Source organism: Felis catus, chromosome B4 (assembly GCF_018350175.1).
Source record: "Felis catus isolate Fca126 chromosome B4, F.catus_Fca126_mat1.0, whole genome shotgun sequence".
Classification (NCBI taxonomy): domain Eukaryota; kingdom Metazoa; phylum Chordata; class Mammalia; order Carnivora; family Felidae; genus Felis; species Felis catus.
This window is the reverse complement of record NC_058374.1, coordinates 58,385,139-58,402,410: the sequence shown is the minus strand read 5'-3', so window position 1 is coordinate 58,402,410 and position 17,272 is coordinate 58,385,139. Positions and strand designations below refer to the sequence as shown.

General features: G+C 36.6%; 1 protein-coding gene across 4 annotated transcripts in view; it reads right to left on the bottom strand.

Moving 5' to 3' along the window:
* The window catches only part of IRAG2 (inositol 1,4,5-triphosphate receptor associated 2), a 136,766-nt gene that overhangs the window by 72,587 nt on the left and 46,907 nt on the right, over positions 1-17,272 (bottom strand). For all 4 annotated transcript variants that reach the window (XM_045061553.1, XM_045061552.1, XM_045061551.1 and 1 more), the window contains 9 exons: positions 14,131-14,248; positions 12,013-12,063; positions 8,721-8,798; positions 6,431-6,487; positions 4,666-4,725; positions 4,502-4,566; positions 3,692-3,791; positions 1,644-1,775; positions 804-905 (listed from right to left, as the gene is read on the bottom strand). In XM_045061553.1, the coding sequence (XP_044917488.1) occupies positions 804-905; positions 1,644-1,775; positions 3,692-3,791; positions 4,502-4,566; positions 4,666-4,725; positions 6,431-6,487; positions 8,721-8,798; positions 12,013-12,063; positions 14,131-14,248 (763 nt within the window). The remainder of the gene's footprint in view (positions 1-803; positions 906-1,643; positions 1,776-3,691; positions 3,792-4,501; positions 4,567-4,665; positions 4,726-6,430; positions 6,488-8,720; positions 8,799-12,012; positions 12,064-14,130; positions 14,249-17,272) is intronic.

Below are 17,272 nucleotides of genomic sequence, written 5' to 3'. Positions count from 1 at the left end.
GTATTTCAGAGTCTTCAGAGTTCACTTCTTGCTTGAGCTTAACTTAGGAAACTTATGGATGTTAGAAAGTTGTCTGGCAGCCAAGAAGTAGAGATAATAAGATAAAAGATAAGGAGATTTCTTCTTTTATGCTTCCTTTATAACCAAACAGGAAATAGTTACCTAAGTTCTCATTTTTCCAATGTTCTGCTAATTTCTGGTGTAATGAAACTATCAGAATCTCAGGAATAACATTCCCTTGCACAATAATTATTCCATCAAATTTAAGCAATTTTAATAAGTCAAAGAAAAATTCAAGCTTAGACTAGCAGTTCTCACAAGATTCAAATAAAATACTTTTTCCATTCAATTATTTTATCCTGTCTCTTTAATACATATCACACATCCTCATCTCATTTTTCCCCTCATGTTCATGCACACTTATCCTCACACACACATCTTCATGCTCTCCCATACTTTTCCCTACTCTCACACATACTTATTTTCACACTTACCTTCACGCTCTCACACACTTACCTCATGCTCTCACACACTTATGCTACCCTCATGTTCACACACACTTATTCTCACTCTTAGACACACTTACCTTCACCCTTACACACACTTATCCTCACCCTCATACTCTTACTTTCACCCACATGCACATACTCACACACATCCCCAGACATTCACTCCGTACACATCAACAGCCCGAGATAGCAGAAAATTACATAAAGTCTTAGAAATGATACTGCATATAATATTACCTGGTTTAATAAAGCAGAAGAAAAAATAGGAAAATCACAAACACATAAAACACTTACAGTAAGCTTGTTCTCCCACTTTTTTTTCACAGTAAATTCTGGATCAGTTACCCACTGTAGAGAGTTATCCATGAGGGTTTCAACTTCAGAAACTTCTTTGTGCTGAAAGAATTCCACATGTTCAACTGGGAATTCAGGTGAAAGGCATATGCTATTATATAAGAAGTAATTTAGACCAAAGGTCCTCTATAGATAATTAAGACACCATACACAGTTCTTTCTCATTTAATGCCACCCATGACTTTCCTTTATCCGGGGATATTGCCATGTGTAAATGCTAACTCTTGTCAGGTGCTGCATATATGCTGAATACATACAGATAGAATCATTTTTTTAGACAAAACATGCACATTTTTATTCCTGTCTCAAATAGTAGGAAACAAGCATTTTCATGGATTTCTTTTTCCACTCTTTAAATACTACCTACCATACGCTAGGTACTATGAAAGAGTCTAGAAATACCAACGTGAAGATAAGATGTTTTCTTCCTCTAACCATCTCATTTCTAGCCAAAAATCAAAATGAAATAAGAGGTACTACTATTAGCCAGAAAGAAACTGTTCACTAGATACTATATCTTCAGTCCTCTGATACTAATGATTAGCCTGTAGGAAAAAAAAGTTTGAACAATTTATAACGAATGATCAACCTATTTGTCCTGATTGAGCCAGAACTGGAAGATCATCTTCAGGAAGGTTTAAGAAAAATCTCTTTTCATAATAGGATTAATTTGAATCTCAGCAAAACACAGATATGCCTGTACTCCACAAACATACTGTAGATCAGCTATCTGCAAATGTTCGTAGCCAGTCAATCACCACAGTACATGTTACACAATACCAGCTTTTGAAGGACAGCTGTGAATTCCACTCCCTTTTGTTCAAATTTTCTCAGTAATAGCATTTCTTGGTCCATCAACATATCCAGAGATGACAAACTGGTGAAACTGCACTGCCACTCAACTTCATTGTCCTGAAACAATTATTAAAGTGTCCACAACTCTGTCATTCTAATAAAGAACATTATTTTTTTATGCAAATGATATTCATGGGTCAATATAACTGTCCCCACAAAAGAGTGCTAGTTGTTTTATAAAATCCTCCTACGTTACCGAACAACAGCTTACATTTTCTTTCTAGGATGGCGTCAACTTAACATTTATTCATTCTTAAGGAAAAACATTTATTCAATAGATAACATTTACATGTGGATAATATAAACCACTATGGCTCTAATTTAAGAAAATAGGGGAAGGTAAAGAAATACACAAGAAAAAAAAAAAAAAACTATGGGGAGGGTGTTCAATAACCACCACCGCAAAAAAACTAGTTTCTTTTGTCTCCTTCTTTCATAAAAGTCACTCTCAGATGATGTTTTCCAAAGGATAATTCTTATGGTTCTCCCAAAGCATCCGTCTCCTATCGTATTTTTGATACACGACCACACCACATTTAACTTCCTTCTTGTTGCCTATTGGAAAACATTTCAAGAGCTCTTATTTCTACACTTCCTAAGCCATTAGAACGATAAACCTCAGAGCCAGAACTTTGCCAGCTGCTTAACCCCTGTTTAGAAGTATAGAACTTTACAGGCTGGCATCTTGACATCATTATCATCTCAGAGGACTGCTGTGGCAGATTTGCCACCATTTCATTCAGTCTGGCAGTCTGGCCCGGTTTCAAAAACACAGTAAGATGATGAGTATTTGAAACAGAATGTCAGGAAAGCACAGCCCTCAGAAGAATGTCCAAGGCTGCCGGAGACAGCTTTAGATGAAGGCAGCATATGTTGCCCCTGGATCCTTGGCAGGAGAAATTCAAACAGCATTTGCCCTGAAGACATTTTTCCTCTTCTTTCAAGGTCATGTCACAGCTGTCAGGAGGAGGACATTCTGACATATCCATCGTCCACAGACATGGAAAGCCCATCAAAGTGGTGAAAAGAAAGCAATTTGCTAACAAAGCATTTCCTAACACAACAAGCACAGACTGGAAAGTACAAAGGAGTAAAAATATAGTCTTTGGGGGTGGATCTCCAACATTTCATCCCCAAGAAGGCTTTTGATAATTTCCTCCCATGCTGAAAAAACTGGGTCTTCCTAACAGAAATTTTTTTAAGTAATAATTCATTTGCATTTTTAAATTTTTTTTTTCAACGTTTATTTATTTTTGGGACAGAGAGAGACAGAGCATGAACGGGGGAGGGGCAGAGAGAGAGGGAGACACAGAATCGGAAACAGGCTCCAGGCTCCGAGCCATCAGCCCAGAGCCTGACGCGGGGCTCGAACTCACGGACCGCGAGATCGTGACCTGGCTGAAGTCGGACACTTAACCGACTGCGCCACCCAGGCGCCCCTCATTTGCATTTTTAAATTAACCAAAAACATAAAAATGCTAATTTCTGTTCAGAATGTAATAATCAGTGCCATTGCATTGGGATGCTACAATTTCATTTTAGAGCAAAGAAATTTCATGATTTTTCTAAGCATCTTTATTTTTGTCAGATACATTTATTTCGGGGGGTTAGGGAAATACCTAAAGATAGTTCATGGATCTCTATCGTTATCTTCAGGACCCCAGGCCCGGGTATCGGCACAGGTACTTTCTCCTAAAAAAATATCAAGACTATACAGATTTCTAAAGTCTGGATTCACTGAACACATGCTTCTTCAATCTTAGCCTTAACCTCACTATGATTTTCAGTCATAACGTGAAAAAGGTCCATTTTTTTTTCACGCTAAGAGACTTTAGGTTTGGATTCTAAAAACATTCAACAGATTTCCTCAAAATATCACAGGTGCTCTTCAGCAAGCTTGGACCTTCACCTGAAGTAAACTATTGCATATGGTCTTATTTTATGAAGTTTTGCATTTGATGATAATTACCTACCTCTGCAGATTGAGCAAGAGTGAGTTCACAATGTAAAGATTTTTCTTCTTCAGAGATGATACTATTACACTCTTCACTAACATTCAGCTGGATCCCATTTCTTGAAAAATGAAAATAATAATCCAGTCCAGTTAGATGTGACTATGTTATAAGTCACCAAAATGCAGTTTATCAACTCCAGTAAGCCCTCATGTGTGCCAAGGACTGTATAAGGTACTTAGTAATAGAGAGAAATAATATTCTCTGTCCTCCAGGACCAGCACAGACTAATGACTCTAGGCGGTTGTAAACAAGTAGGCCATGCTTTTTTTTTCTCTCTTTTTTTAAGATCTAGAGCCAATAGTTAAAAATGAGAAAATCTAGATTTCTGGCTTTTCTTTTAAAAATCAAAAGATGCAGCTACACTGGCCTTCTTGATTCGCTGGCTTTCATCTGGGTAATACACTTTTCTCAGTTGTCACTCTTCTAAATGTGTGCACTTATCCCAAATATTTTGCTCACTTTTGATATCTGTGTGGCTCCTGTAGACTCCTGGATAGCATAGTGTGCATACTTAAAAACAATTATAAGATGATGTATGTTAATAAAGAGGTAAGAACAGCATGCCATGCATGCATTCAAAGGGATTGCTTAATCTCAAAGTAAGAAAAAAGCATGGGTCATGGAAAACTGAGAAGGAGATCTATTGCAGAAAAGGAGAGAAAAATATCATGAATGTGGCACAAAGAATCGTACATAGCTCAGCAGACCAATAATGCAGGGTGGAGGCACATGAGAGAGAGAAGGCTGGTGAGAAGTTGCTCTACTTACAAGATAAGTTCCTGTTGCAAGTGCTGTAATTCATGAGCCAGTTTGTTTTTATCCCCTCGTAAATTCTGGAATCACATACAACATTAGGCTGTACGTGTTACTCTAATGGGGGATTTACATTTAAACAACCCCACCTTGCAAACTGTGAGATTATTATGGTATACCTCTATAATGTTTCCATATTCTGTGATGGTTGACTTAAGTTCTTCTATACTTAAATCCTTCTGAAAAGCAGAAGAGAGAATACCAAATACATGTATGAGTCTACCAAATCATATTTAGATTCTCAATCTGAGCCACAGAAAAATTGTAAATGCTCAATGATGATGAGACCTTCTACCAATCTTATTTGAAAGCTGAACCAGTCTATGTTTATGATTAAAACCACATAAAAAAAGTATGGGATAGCAAGGCAGCTATACATAACTGGTGCCATTATGTTCTATATTTGCCTGGTTCCGTGGAATCAAACTCTAAAAGGTAATTCTTTTTTTTTTTTAATTTTTTTTTAACGTTTATTTTACTTTTGAGACAGAGACAGAGCATGAACAGGGGAGGGTCAGAGAGAGAGGGAGACACAGAATCGGAAGCAGGCTCCAGGCTCTGAGCCATCAGCCCAGAGCCCGACGCGGGGCTCGAACTCACGGACCATGAGATCGTGACCTGGGCTGAAGTCGGACACTTAACCGACTGCGCCACCCAGGCGCCCCACTAAAAGGTAATTCTTAAGCTCAAGTCAAAATTATATTTACTATCACAACAGGAAAAAAATCAGTCTACCTGCAAATGACTAATGAATTATTAAGGCATCCAATTTTATCCAGTTCAAATGATATCTGTTAATCATAGTTTTGTACTCTAAGACCAGAAGGTACAGTCACTGTCTGACCTATAATTTCACCTCATGATTAACATAGTGCCGGGCAAATGGGAAGTGCTCAATCAACACCTTATGAATGTTGGGCAGAAATGCAAAGTTACGATAGAAAGACCAGAGTTACGGAGGAAGTGAGAAGCCACTACAACAATGCACCCTATGGAGACAAAGAACACTCACAATGAAGACAGAAATTTGGTACAATATTCAGTATCTCCATCAATGTCCACAATTCATAAAGGATTCCTTTGAAACTTTGTAACAGAGAAATGAAAAGGAAATACTGCTCTTTATTCACTTCCTCCATCTTGGAAGTTTATTACTTAGATTGTGTCCTTCCTATGTCTCTTAAAGCTACCATAACCAGCATCTCTGTAGCCAGCATCTTTTGTTAATACATAGGTCATGATTAAGGATACAATGATAAAGAAAATCGTGTCTATCTACCTATCAATCAAATCAATCTAACTAGGTAGAAATAACTGGGGAATATATTCTTCCTGTTCCCTAAATGACTGCACACTCATTTACGTTATTATGAATTAAAACTACATCACTGGGGCACGAGGGTGGCTCAGTTGGTTAAGCTTCCAACTTTAGCTCAGGTCATGATCTTATGGTTCATGATTTTGAGCCCCACATTGGACTCTCTGCTGACAGCACAGAGCCTGCTTGGTTTTTTCTCTCCCTCCCTCTCTCTGCCCCTCCTGCACATGCACACACACTCTCTCTCTCTCTCTCTAAATAAATAAACTTAAAAAAAGACTACATCACCATATCTAGCCAGTAACTGGTAATTGGCACACGAATATTACATACATGGATGAATACCACCCAAACTTAGGATATGTTAAAACTTATCCCAGATGACAAAGTCTGTATTCTTTGTTCAGAAGAACATTTTTGTGAAGTATTATAGAGGAAAGTCCTGTGATAGAATATTAGAATCAGGTACTCTAATAGGGGTGAAGTTACACAAATGACCATCTCCTTTATGATTTGGGGAGAGCTAGCAAACCCCATGGGACTTCATGGGCAGGGACCATACCAACCTTCTGCAAACTTGCATCTTTATTAAGCAAAGTGTTCTCATATATGTGTAACTGCATCTGAAAAGAGACAAGTTTCGGGAAGGCCACTGGGACATTGCTTTGGTAAAAGATAATGCCATAAAATCATTCCAAAAGGGAGATATGTTTCTCAAGCACCTTTAACGGGCATGTGTTTCTTTATAAACAACCTTCACATCAGCCTCATGACAACTCGAGAGGCTAGGGCTGTTGCCCTCACTTTACCAGTGAGGAAGTTGAAGCTCAGCACTATTAGAAGACTTGCTCAATGTCACACATGGTAAGGGACAGAACTGAGCCTGTAATATGAATCTTCAGCTTTAGTCATGTGCCCTTTCCACTATTTTACACTTTATATAATAAGAAGACCAATAGAGTCTTCATTTTCTTGGTGAAAATGGAAGTCTAGATAGAACATGAACACAAATTCTATGTCAACATATAAAAGACCCTTCCTCTTGGATAACAAGTATTGTAGAAACCCACAGATGATCTAGCAACATAATCTAAACTTGCCAAAATCTCATTAGTTAGATTGCAAGAAAAAAACTGTCTTTTAAAAACATAGTTTAAAAATGTTCAAGATGTCTCTTAGCAGAGTGAATATTAGAATATATTGGTTTATTCAAACCAAAGGCAAGCTTGTTGGCAAAGTCTTCTAAATATAATTGACAAGTATGTATACTGATTAAATTGAAAACCTAGAAAAATGATCATCATAGTCAGAAGTAGAATCATCCCTTAATCATATATATTTGATATCCTTTTAGGTATTTTCACATAATCTTCTCATTTGAGTTTCCACCAAGGTTGGGGATTAGGTAGAAAATATCACAGCCATTTAGTAGGTGAGAAAAGAAAGACTTAAAAGAGGTTAACTACTTGCTTGAGGTCATAAAGCTTTTATGTAGAGAAGACAGGATTTGAACCCATGTCTTCTAACTCTTTCTACTAGTTTATGACAGTTGTGTTTTCCAAAAACAGTCATTCCTAGAATAAAATTAATTTGAATGTCTAAACTATGATATATATATGTATATGTATATGTATACACACATACCTACAAACATGAAATTTAAATATATCATTTCACACATATACTACAGCAAAAAATATTATTCAAGTAAACTATTAGAGATGACAATAAGTAGATATGAATTCCTAAATTTATTAATATTCTTTAGTTTCCTGATAAGAATGTATGGAATACATAACAAAATATACACCAAATATAGACTTTTTAGATGCAGTTTAGATAAAAAATCATTTTTGTAGGTTATTATCCCTTAATTCAATCAAGGATACATTTTCCCAGCACTTGTTTTGTGCATTATGAAGGTATAATAGCTGAAATCTTTGATGATTGAGGGATTTACAAAACCAGATACCCCTCAATTAGAAAATACCATTATAATAAAAAATATAATAGTTACAAGTGTTGGCAAGGGTGTGGAGAAATCTGAGCCCTCATGCATAACTGGTGGAAATATAAAATGGTGCCAGAAGAGAGTCTGGCAGTTCCTAAAAAGGTCTAACATAGTTATCCTATGACCCTGTAATTCTACTCCTAAGTGTATACTTAAGAGAAAACACATGGACACAAAAATGCATATACAAATGTTCATAGGAGCACTGTTCATAATAGTCAAAAAGTAGAAACAGCCCAAATGCTCATCACCTGGTGAATGGATAAATAATACATGGTATAACCATAAAATGGAATGTTATCCAGTAATAAAATGAAATAAGGTATTGATATATTTTATAACATGAATGCACCTTGAAAACATGTTCAGTGAAAGAAACCAATCATGAAAGACCACATGGTGTATATGATTCCATTTTATTGAAATGTCCAGAACAGGTAAATCTGTATTATAGAGACAAAAAAAAAAATCTCTAAAGTGGTTGTCTTAGGGTTGGTGGGGAATGGGAGTGACTGCTAAAGGAATTTCTTTGGGGATGATAAAAATGTTTTAAAATTGCTTTTGGTGATGTTTGCACAACTCTGTGAATATACTAAAAACCACTGACATATCATTTAAAGTGGGCTAATTTAATGACATGTGTGTTATATATCAGTAAAGCCATTACATAAAAAAAAAAAAAAATAGAAACTGTGTTTTATATACTCTAATTGAGACATTTTGAGGAACACAAATTTCAGAATTTATAACCAAAGGTTATTGTGTCAATGGGTCATATACACCTTGATAAAGTAATATTGGTTTGACAAAAGAAAATATTTTACCAGTATTTGGGAAGTGCTTACTTGGTGCTCAGTCTCAGTTTTAGACAATTCCTCAATCTTCTTTTCCAATTTATAGATATCCATAATGTTCTTAGTATTCTGGGTAAAAGAAGATAATATTCTTAGATTTAGACCAAATAAACAAACAAACAAACAAACATCACAAAGTCTTTTTTAGGAAGTGGTATTTTCATCGTTAGCATCAGAATTCATTTTAAACTAAGGGAAAAAACTTTAGACTTTATCCAAAAATAACATGATCCTTTTAACATGACCATCCAGGGGGCACCGGGATGGCTCAGTTGGTTAAGCGCCTGACTCTTGTTTTTGGCCCAAGTCATAATCTCACAGTTCATGGGTTTGAGCCCCACAAAGGGCTCTGTGCTGACAGTGTGGAGCCTGCTTAGGATTCTCTCTCCCTCTCTCTCTCTGCCCATCCCTCACTCATGCACACATGTGCACTCTCTCTCAAAATAAATAAATAGACTTAAAAAAAATTAACATGACCATCTAGGGATACTCTTGAGAGTCCCTTCTTATCTTCCATGCCACCTTGGCTGTGCACTCCCTGGTCACATCTTCATCTTCAAACTGGTCATTCCCAGAAAATTTGACCCCCTTCTCATTTTCATTGTGAGCATCTCACTCTTTAACCATCACTTCTTTCCAGATTACTTCTTTGAGAGCCAACAAACCTTCAGTCCCCACTGAAGTCTACAGTCCATTGATCCTACCACCTTCTCATTACCCTTCCACTTTCCTGTGAACTCAGTTGCCTTTTCACTCAGGTTTAAATTCTTCCATGGTCCATCATTATAATCCCTCCCTTTCACTTCCCCTCAATTCCTTTGCTTCTCGCCCACTTACTTCTTAGTATTTGCTTAATTTCTGCTTGCTACCCACTCCCTGTCAGCACCTTTTCAGATAAACATTGTTAAAGAAAAATACAAATGAACCAACAGATCACACATTCAATTTATAATTTTTAACTTCAGTGTTTACTGGTGATCAGATCATACAATCCTAGTCCATTCACAGGGCCACTGGCCTAAATCAGGGATCTGCAAACTACACCAGCTCTCCCACCCCACCCCTGCAAGTCAACTCCAGCTGACCACCCAGTTTGTAAATAGTTTTACTAGAATGCAGCCATGCCTATTTTTTTTTTTTTTTTTTTTTTGCACGTTGTCTGTGGTTGCTTTCATATGACAATGGCAGAAGTGAGTGGTGGCAACAAAGGCCTTTTAGCCAGGCAAGACTAAAAATATTTACTATGAGATCCTGTACAAAAAGTTTATCAACTCCTGGCCTATTTCATCCTTTCCTTAAACTCCAATACCTCCTCCAGCTTCCTCACTCTCAGGTGATGTCTTTTCTTTTATCTCAGTGAGACATTGGAAACAATCAGAAGAGAGCTTCCATATCACCAGAACATATGATAAATATCCTTGGATGTTTTATAAAGTATTTGTTGATCTAACACTTCTCTCTACCTCCACTCTAACTGCTTCAGTCTGAGCCTCCATAAACTTATGCTTGCCATGTTACAAGGTCCTCTTAATTGGTGTCCCATTTCTTCCCTTGCCTCACTACAGTTGATTTTAAACCCAGCCGCCAGAGTTATGTTGTTAAAATAGAAATCAGATCACATTACTCATTTGCTCAGAACTGTCCAACGGCTCCCATCTCAATCAGTGGAAACAGCCAGAGTCTGTCAAAGCCTACATGTGCCTCTGTGGGTGGGTCTTGCTCCCCACAGCTCTCCGCTGTACCTATTGCTGCTGTTTCCCTCTGCTCCAGCCAAACTGGCCTTGCTGTCCTTCACAAAGAGCAGGCAGACTAAGCCTAAAGACTTAGAGCTTATGGTTTCCTCTGCCTGGAATGCTCTCTTCTGATAAACCTTGCATTTTTATTAAGTGATTAACTTCATAGAGCTACTTTTTCTAACTACTCTAGTTTAAATTGCACTGTCCCACAATTTTGTTTTCTGCTTTTCTTTCCTCCATGGCACTAATCACCACCTAGCATGCTAGTTCCACATGGACTATTCTGCTTAAGCTTATATCCTCAACACCTAGAATAGTGCCTAGCACATGGAAGTCTCCCAATGAATATGTGTTTGTTGAATGAATGAATGAATGAATGAATGAATGAATGAATGGAGTGAATGGAACTAACTACCAAACCATTGCGCTGTTAGTCTTCACAATGTATCAGATTTTTACCACCTAAGGAATCTAGTAATGAATCTAGTATATGTCTTTTCTAATGCAAATCAGTATTTGCAAGTTGTTTCATGTTGAAGGGTTCCAAAACTTCCTCCTTCTATCTCAGTTCTAAGTTCAGTTCTGTACAATTTTTTGATGTTAGTCAAACATCTTAAATACAAGGAGAAAAATGTCTTTCACTGGGAACTTAATTGTAAAGCACAGGCTTCATGAAAACCTGGCCTTGTAGCTAACCATGCCTAAATCTAATGTAGGATTTCTTGACATTTAATCGTTCCTTTCCAATCCACTATAAAAATTGCTTTAATGTCCAGTTGGCCCATATTTGGAATAACTCTCCATCACAGACTGTTCATCACAGCTTAGTAAATATTCCTGATAAACTTATAAAAAGCCCAAATAAAAACTATATATAAATTGACATTCAAGAGGTACTTATAGAGAATTCTCCTCCAAAATAGTACCTTACTAGTAGCTTTGGTACCTGTTGTTTCAATGCTTTAATTCTGTGGCTTAGAAAACTTATTTCATAGAATTTTTTAGAGATTTTACTAATATTTCCTAACATATATGAAGTACCTTATGATTCACCAAATAGCTTCACATACATTATCTCAATCTCCAAAATAACTGTAGGGAATAGGTATTATTAACCCAAAAAAGATAGATGGCTTTTCCAAAGTCAGACTTGCAGACCTAATGCCTGAATCTTAGACTCAAGACTTTTGCCACCTAGTTCAGTAGAATAATAATGGGAAATTATTAGATAATGTCTACATTTTCCTTCTTGATTTGTATACTTTTTATATGGGTTAATTTCATTTCATCTTAAATTTGAATTTCTAAAACACCATTTCTTCCACGGATAATTATAAAGGTAATAATGTACTTCTATTACAGACATGAAAGTCCTATCCATTCTTCCTCACTTGCCACTTGACAACAACAACAACAAAAACTGATCTTTGGTTCACAGAATCCTAAATATTCAGATAATTTCTATTTAATCCAGGGTCAGAACTCATGCTTGTATGATTTCCAGATGTTTATCTGTGCCTGTGTTTAACAAATTCAGCATACCTCACCTCTTCTTGGAGAATCCGAATCTTAAGAATCAGAGCCCGGTTTTCTGTCTCCTGATTAAGAGAAAGTAATTAAAAAATATTTAGAAGTTTATGGAAACACCACATACATTTACCTCTAAGGCTACTGACATTCTTTCTCTTTATTAACTTTAAATATGGTAGTGACATATCACAAGCCTAGTCTGAAAATATTTTCAATATGGACCTAAGCCTTTGGCTTCAAGTTTCTTGGGATTTGTAAGTCACTTTTCTCCTTGACTCAGTCTAACTGACAGGGAAGGAAAGAGGAAAACCAAAAAAGGAATAATATAGCTTCTTTCCTTGCTACTTTCCTGCCATCCACTTATGACAGGTAGTGTGAATTCATCTATTTAAAATGGCACCCTGAAATCACGAAAAGTTCTAGCTTTCTACTTGAAGTTGTTGATATTCTCAGATTCAGTATTACCAGAACATACAAATATCAAAAGCCATTTAATCATTAAGAGCCCCAAATTCAGAACCACAAGAAAAAAAATATTCTAGGACAAGATATATGCCAAAACATTAATAGGAAATCTTATGGATAAGTTAAGGATTTTTGTGGGGTTTTATTTTTTATTTGTTAATATGCATTTCCTCATTTTATAGAGTGAACAGGTATTACCTATGTAATATAAAAATAAAAGGAGAAACATCTCAGGTTAAGATGTCATTTGTACAAGAATGAAAGAACACACACACCACATAATTGGAATCTGAAGACCTGAGTTAAGTTGTAGCTCTACACTTATTGACTTTAAATAATCAAAACATCTGGACTTTACCTATAACTATTAATTTTTTTAACTGAAGAATAGCACCTTCTGCTTTTACTTCACAGACTTTCTATGGCAACCAACTAAATAAAGTAGTAAAAATTCTTTTGAAATTGTAAAACACTATAAATTGCACAAGGTTAGGATTGTATGTCTAGGGCTCAGCACTTTTAACAGTAGCAGCTAACAATATTGAGTCCTAGGAAGAAAGAGGACATTGATTCTTTTCATGTATTAACTTATTTAGCCCTCCCAGCGAGGACAGGTAGTACTATTATCTTACTTTTACTTGTGAGGACACTAAAGGTTAAAGAGGTTACATGGTTTGCCTAAAGTTACACAGCTGTCAGAGGCAGGACTTGTATGCCAGCAGTCTGACTCCCAAGAGTGGCTACTTGACCATTTCTCAACATTTCCTCAACATAGAAGTTCCTGTGTGGTCCCAAATTGAGTCTTTCCTGTACTGCATCCACAGAGATGTTCAGAGTCACCTGACAATGAGTCTAGTCCTCACATTTTGCTATTGAGGCAAGAGCTGAGCTAAGCTAAGCTGTGTTGGTTGTGGCAGTGACACAGGCCTGGAGTCCAACTGTCCTAATGGCTAATACATCTAAAAATGAATTAGTCTGAATGACTTATAGCTGATCCCACCATCATTAGCAATGGTAGAATACTGCTGGCATATAGAAGGATTTTGAAGATTATTACTAAAGCTCTAAAGATTATTACCAAAATGGTTTAACATTCTCAATAAAAATAACTACTTTTTTTTTGGCAGTTGAGGTAAAGCTTTGTCTAAATAATGTTTTGCTCTAAAAATTATAAGCCTGTGTTTATTTAGTGTAAGGACTGATTTATGGGGCTTCTTAGATTACTAAATTCATAAGTACTTAGTTATCTAAGTAGAAATAAGTATGGGGATAATGAATTTTTTGAAAACCTTTCTTGAGAAAAAGCTGAAAATTTGATAGAGAATTTTTTTAAAGAAAATTCAAGTGGTTTTTAGCATTAGTTATTTACAAATTCACATATCAACTTCTGGAGGCACTCCAGAGATGTAGGTCGTCACAAACCATTGTGGATAGAATTGAGTAATTTGTAAAGAATTTTAATCTTGGTTGAAAAGAAAAACAGTCTATCCTATTTGCCTTTACTTTTCTTTTTTTTCTTCCAAATTTTTATTTAAATTGCCTTTACTTTTCTAAGGTATTACCAATTCATTTATCAGCCTACTGACTTCTGAGTTTTGCCTCCAAATAAACCCTCTTGGCTATCAGTTATGTAAACTATATGCCAATTTCAAAGTACTTGGATGACTTACTAATTGTTTGTTCTGAGCTACAATCATGGTCTTCTGCTCTTCTGAAGCATTCATACTAATTTTCAGTTCCTCCAGTTCTTCTTTTAACAGATTCGTTCTCATATTAGCCTGGTGGGCACTGTGGGGGTGGGGGTGGTGAGGAAGGCAATGAGCAAAACCTCAAATATAACTGTCAAAGATACAAAGTAAAGCCAAGGACTATTTTTGGACCCAAGTTGAAAACCACTAAAGGCTTAAACCAGATACCAACAATAGTAAAAATATACCCATGATCTTTCACAGCCCTTTGAAAAGAAAGAGATTTTGTGGGGAGCTTTGGTGGGGGAAGAGAGATAGAAGGAAACAAACATTCTTGAAGATAAAGATTTGGAGTCTCCCTTTGAAATTCATCACTGGCTGAATCACATGGTTCTTTCCTTCTACTAAGATGTAATATTATTTAATGCAATTCTATACATATTTATTGAATAATACCATGTTCCAGGTGCTCTACCCTGCAAGAAGGCCTATGATGGTGCACAAGGGACATGGTCATTGCTCTTGTAGCAGTTACAAACTAATGAAGGAGAGGACAACTATAGTTGTCTATATAGTGTCTATTCATTTTCCTTTAGAAGTTTATTATAGCATTGTTTACAATACCAAAGCATTGGAAACAACCTAAATTTCCAACAAAAAGAAACCTATTAAATGAATTATGGTAATCCATAGCATGGAATTGCCTATTTGTACTCCCACTGGATTATAAACTGTTTTCTGAGCAGGGTCTCATAGAAGGTACATTTGTCTTCCTTACTAAGGAATTACGTTGATCATTCAACAAATGTTCATGGAGCAGCAACTCTGTGCCAGGCGTTATGCTAAGCACTAAAGAAGCCAAAGTGAATCCAAATATGAGAACTCTACCCTCCTGGAGTTTATAGACTAGAAGGGTAAACAGAAATCGTAATTATAACACAGTGTGATATGAACCAAGATTGGAGTGAATCCAAGTTCTGTAGACACCGTGTAAATGGCAGACACCTCAAATAATGGGGATTGGGGGGGGGCGGGGAGAGGGAGAGAACAAACAGAAGCCCATTGAGGGACTTCAAGCAATTAGATGTTGTTAGAACCTAGAGTAGAAAGTGGGAATAGAGATAAGGCAACAGAGGCCCCCTCAAGAAGGGTTCTGCCAATTGGATTACATCTTGAAGGTGACGGGAATCCATGGAAGTATTTAAAGCAAGGGCATGATGTGGCAGACTGGCATTTAGAAAGAGCATTCCTGCTTGTGTGGCACTAGTTTTAGAAATGTAGGGAGACTAATCAGGAGGTTGCTGTAGTGATCCAGGTAAAAGATGATGTTGAGTTGAACTAAGTAGTAGATATAGGAAAAGAAAGATGTAAACCTACTTGAGGAATATAAAGGAGGTAAAATTAACAGGACTTGCTATTTGATTTAGAAGTGAAGGCAGAGAAAGACAGGAGAAAAAGGTTTCTGGTTGGCAGACCTGTGGACAAATGACAGAGTTGTTCTATGGCAGACATTCTACTGAGCACTAGGGTGACCAGGATGAGTAACACGGGGTTCCTCCCATCCACACACAGTTAATATAGGAGGCAAATGATGGGACAACCACTCAATGAAAGGAAGCAGAGCCCTTTCTGAAGGATCAGGGGAAGGAAGAGGATACAAAGGGCTTAATTTTGTGGACACTAAGCATTCTGGCTGCCCATCCAGATTCTCTAGGCTTTCTGTCCATTCTGTGAGTTATTCAATTCCTTTCTAGTACATTTCTTCACTGCTTATGCTAACTACAGTCAGCTTCCAGTGCTTACAACCAAATATTCTCCCTGGCACATTCATCCAAGGCATAGATTTTTAAGAGAAACTTTGAATTATTTTATCTCAGATATGTAATAAATAAACCCATTGTGGAAAGGAGAAAACTTAAAGTAATCATTTCTTTTTATTTACTTTATAGATTGGCTTTGAGGCTAGACTGGCTAGTCAAAAATTATGAGGGAAAGAATCCATGGTCAGGATATTCTACTGTCTTTTCAAGTTAATTTAGAACTCTTCTGTTCAAAATTTTAGCACCTAAACATCTTTAAATGCAGAACTTTTGAGAAAATTGTTGCTTTTCTTCCTGAAGTTCAAGCATCTCCTTGCAACGCATTTCCCCAGTGCTTGATACCATGTGGTATGTCTTCTTGGTTCTTTATTCCTCTTTATCTTAAGCTAAAGTCATGAATTTTCTTATCATCCATCAACTTTATCAGATACCCTGAAAGCACATGTTAAATCTGACTCACTAATGAATCTTTCATTATAGAGTTGACCCTTGAACAACATGGGGGTTAGGTGTGTCGACCTTCATTAAAAATCTGTGTACAATTTCTGACTCCCCCAAAACTTAACAGCCAATAGCCTACTGTTGACCAGAAGCCTTGCCAATAACATAGTCAATTAACACATATTTTCTATGTGGTATATATTAGATACCATGTTCTCCAAATAAAGTAAGCTAGAGAAAATAAATCCTTAATAAAATCATAAGGAAGAAAAATACATTGATAGTACTGTACCGTATTTACTGAAGAAAATCCATGTGTAAGTGGACCCATGCAGATCAAATCTGTGTCACTGAAGGATCTACTATACTTACCATGGGAATTTGCATAGAGTAAGAGTTCAACTGAACCACAAAATACTTTGGAGAGATCCACACTTGGTCAATAGGCATATTGGCCTTATATAGACAACACTGCCTTAAATGACATAAAAAATATCATTGCTAGAAATGAACTGGCAAACATTGCTGGCAAAAATCTAAAATAGTACAGCTGCTCTGGAAAACAGTTTGGCAGTTCTTCAAAATGTTAAGTACAAGTCACTACACAGCAATTTCACTTCTGGGGATATACCCAAGAGAACTAAAAGCATATATCCACACAAAAACTTATATAGACAAGTTCATAGCAGCAGCATTTGTAATAGCCAAAAAGTGGAAACACTCTAAATGTCCATTATCTGATGAATGGATGAACAAAATGTATACACCCATACAATGGAATATTCAGCCATAAAAAGGAATGAAGCTCCATGCTACAACATGGAACTGTGACAACATTATGCTGAGTGAAAGAAACTAGACTC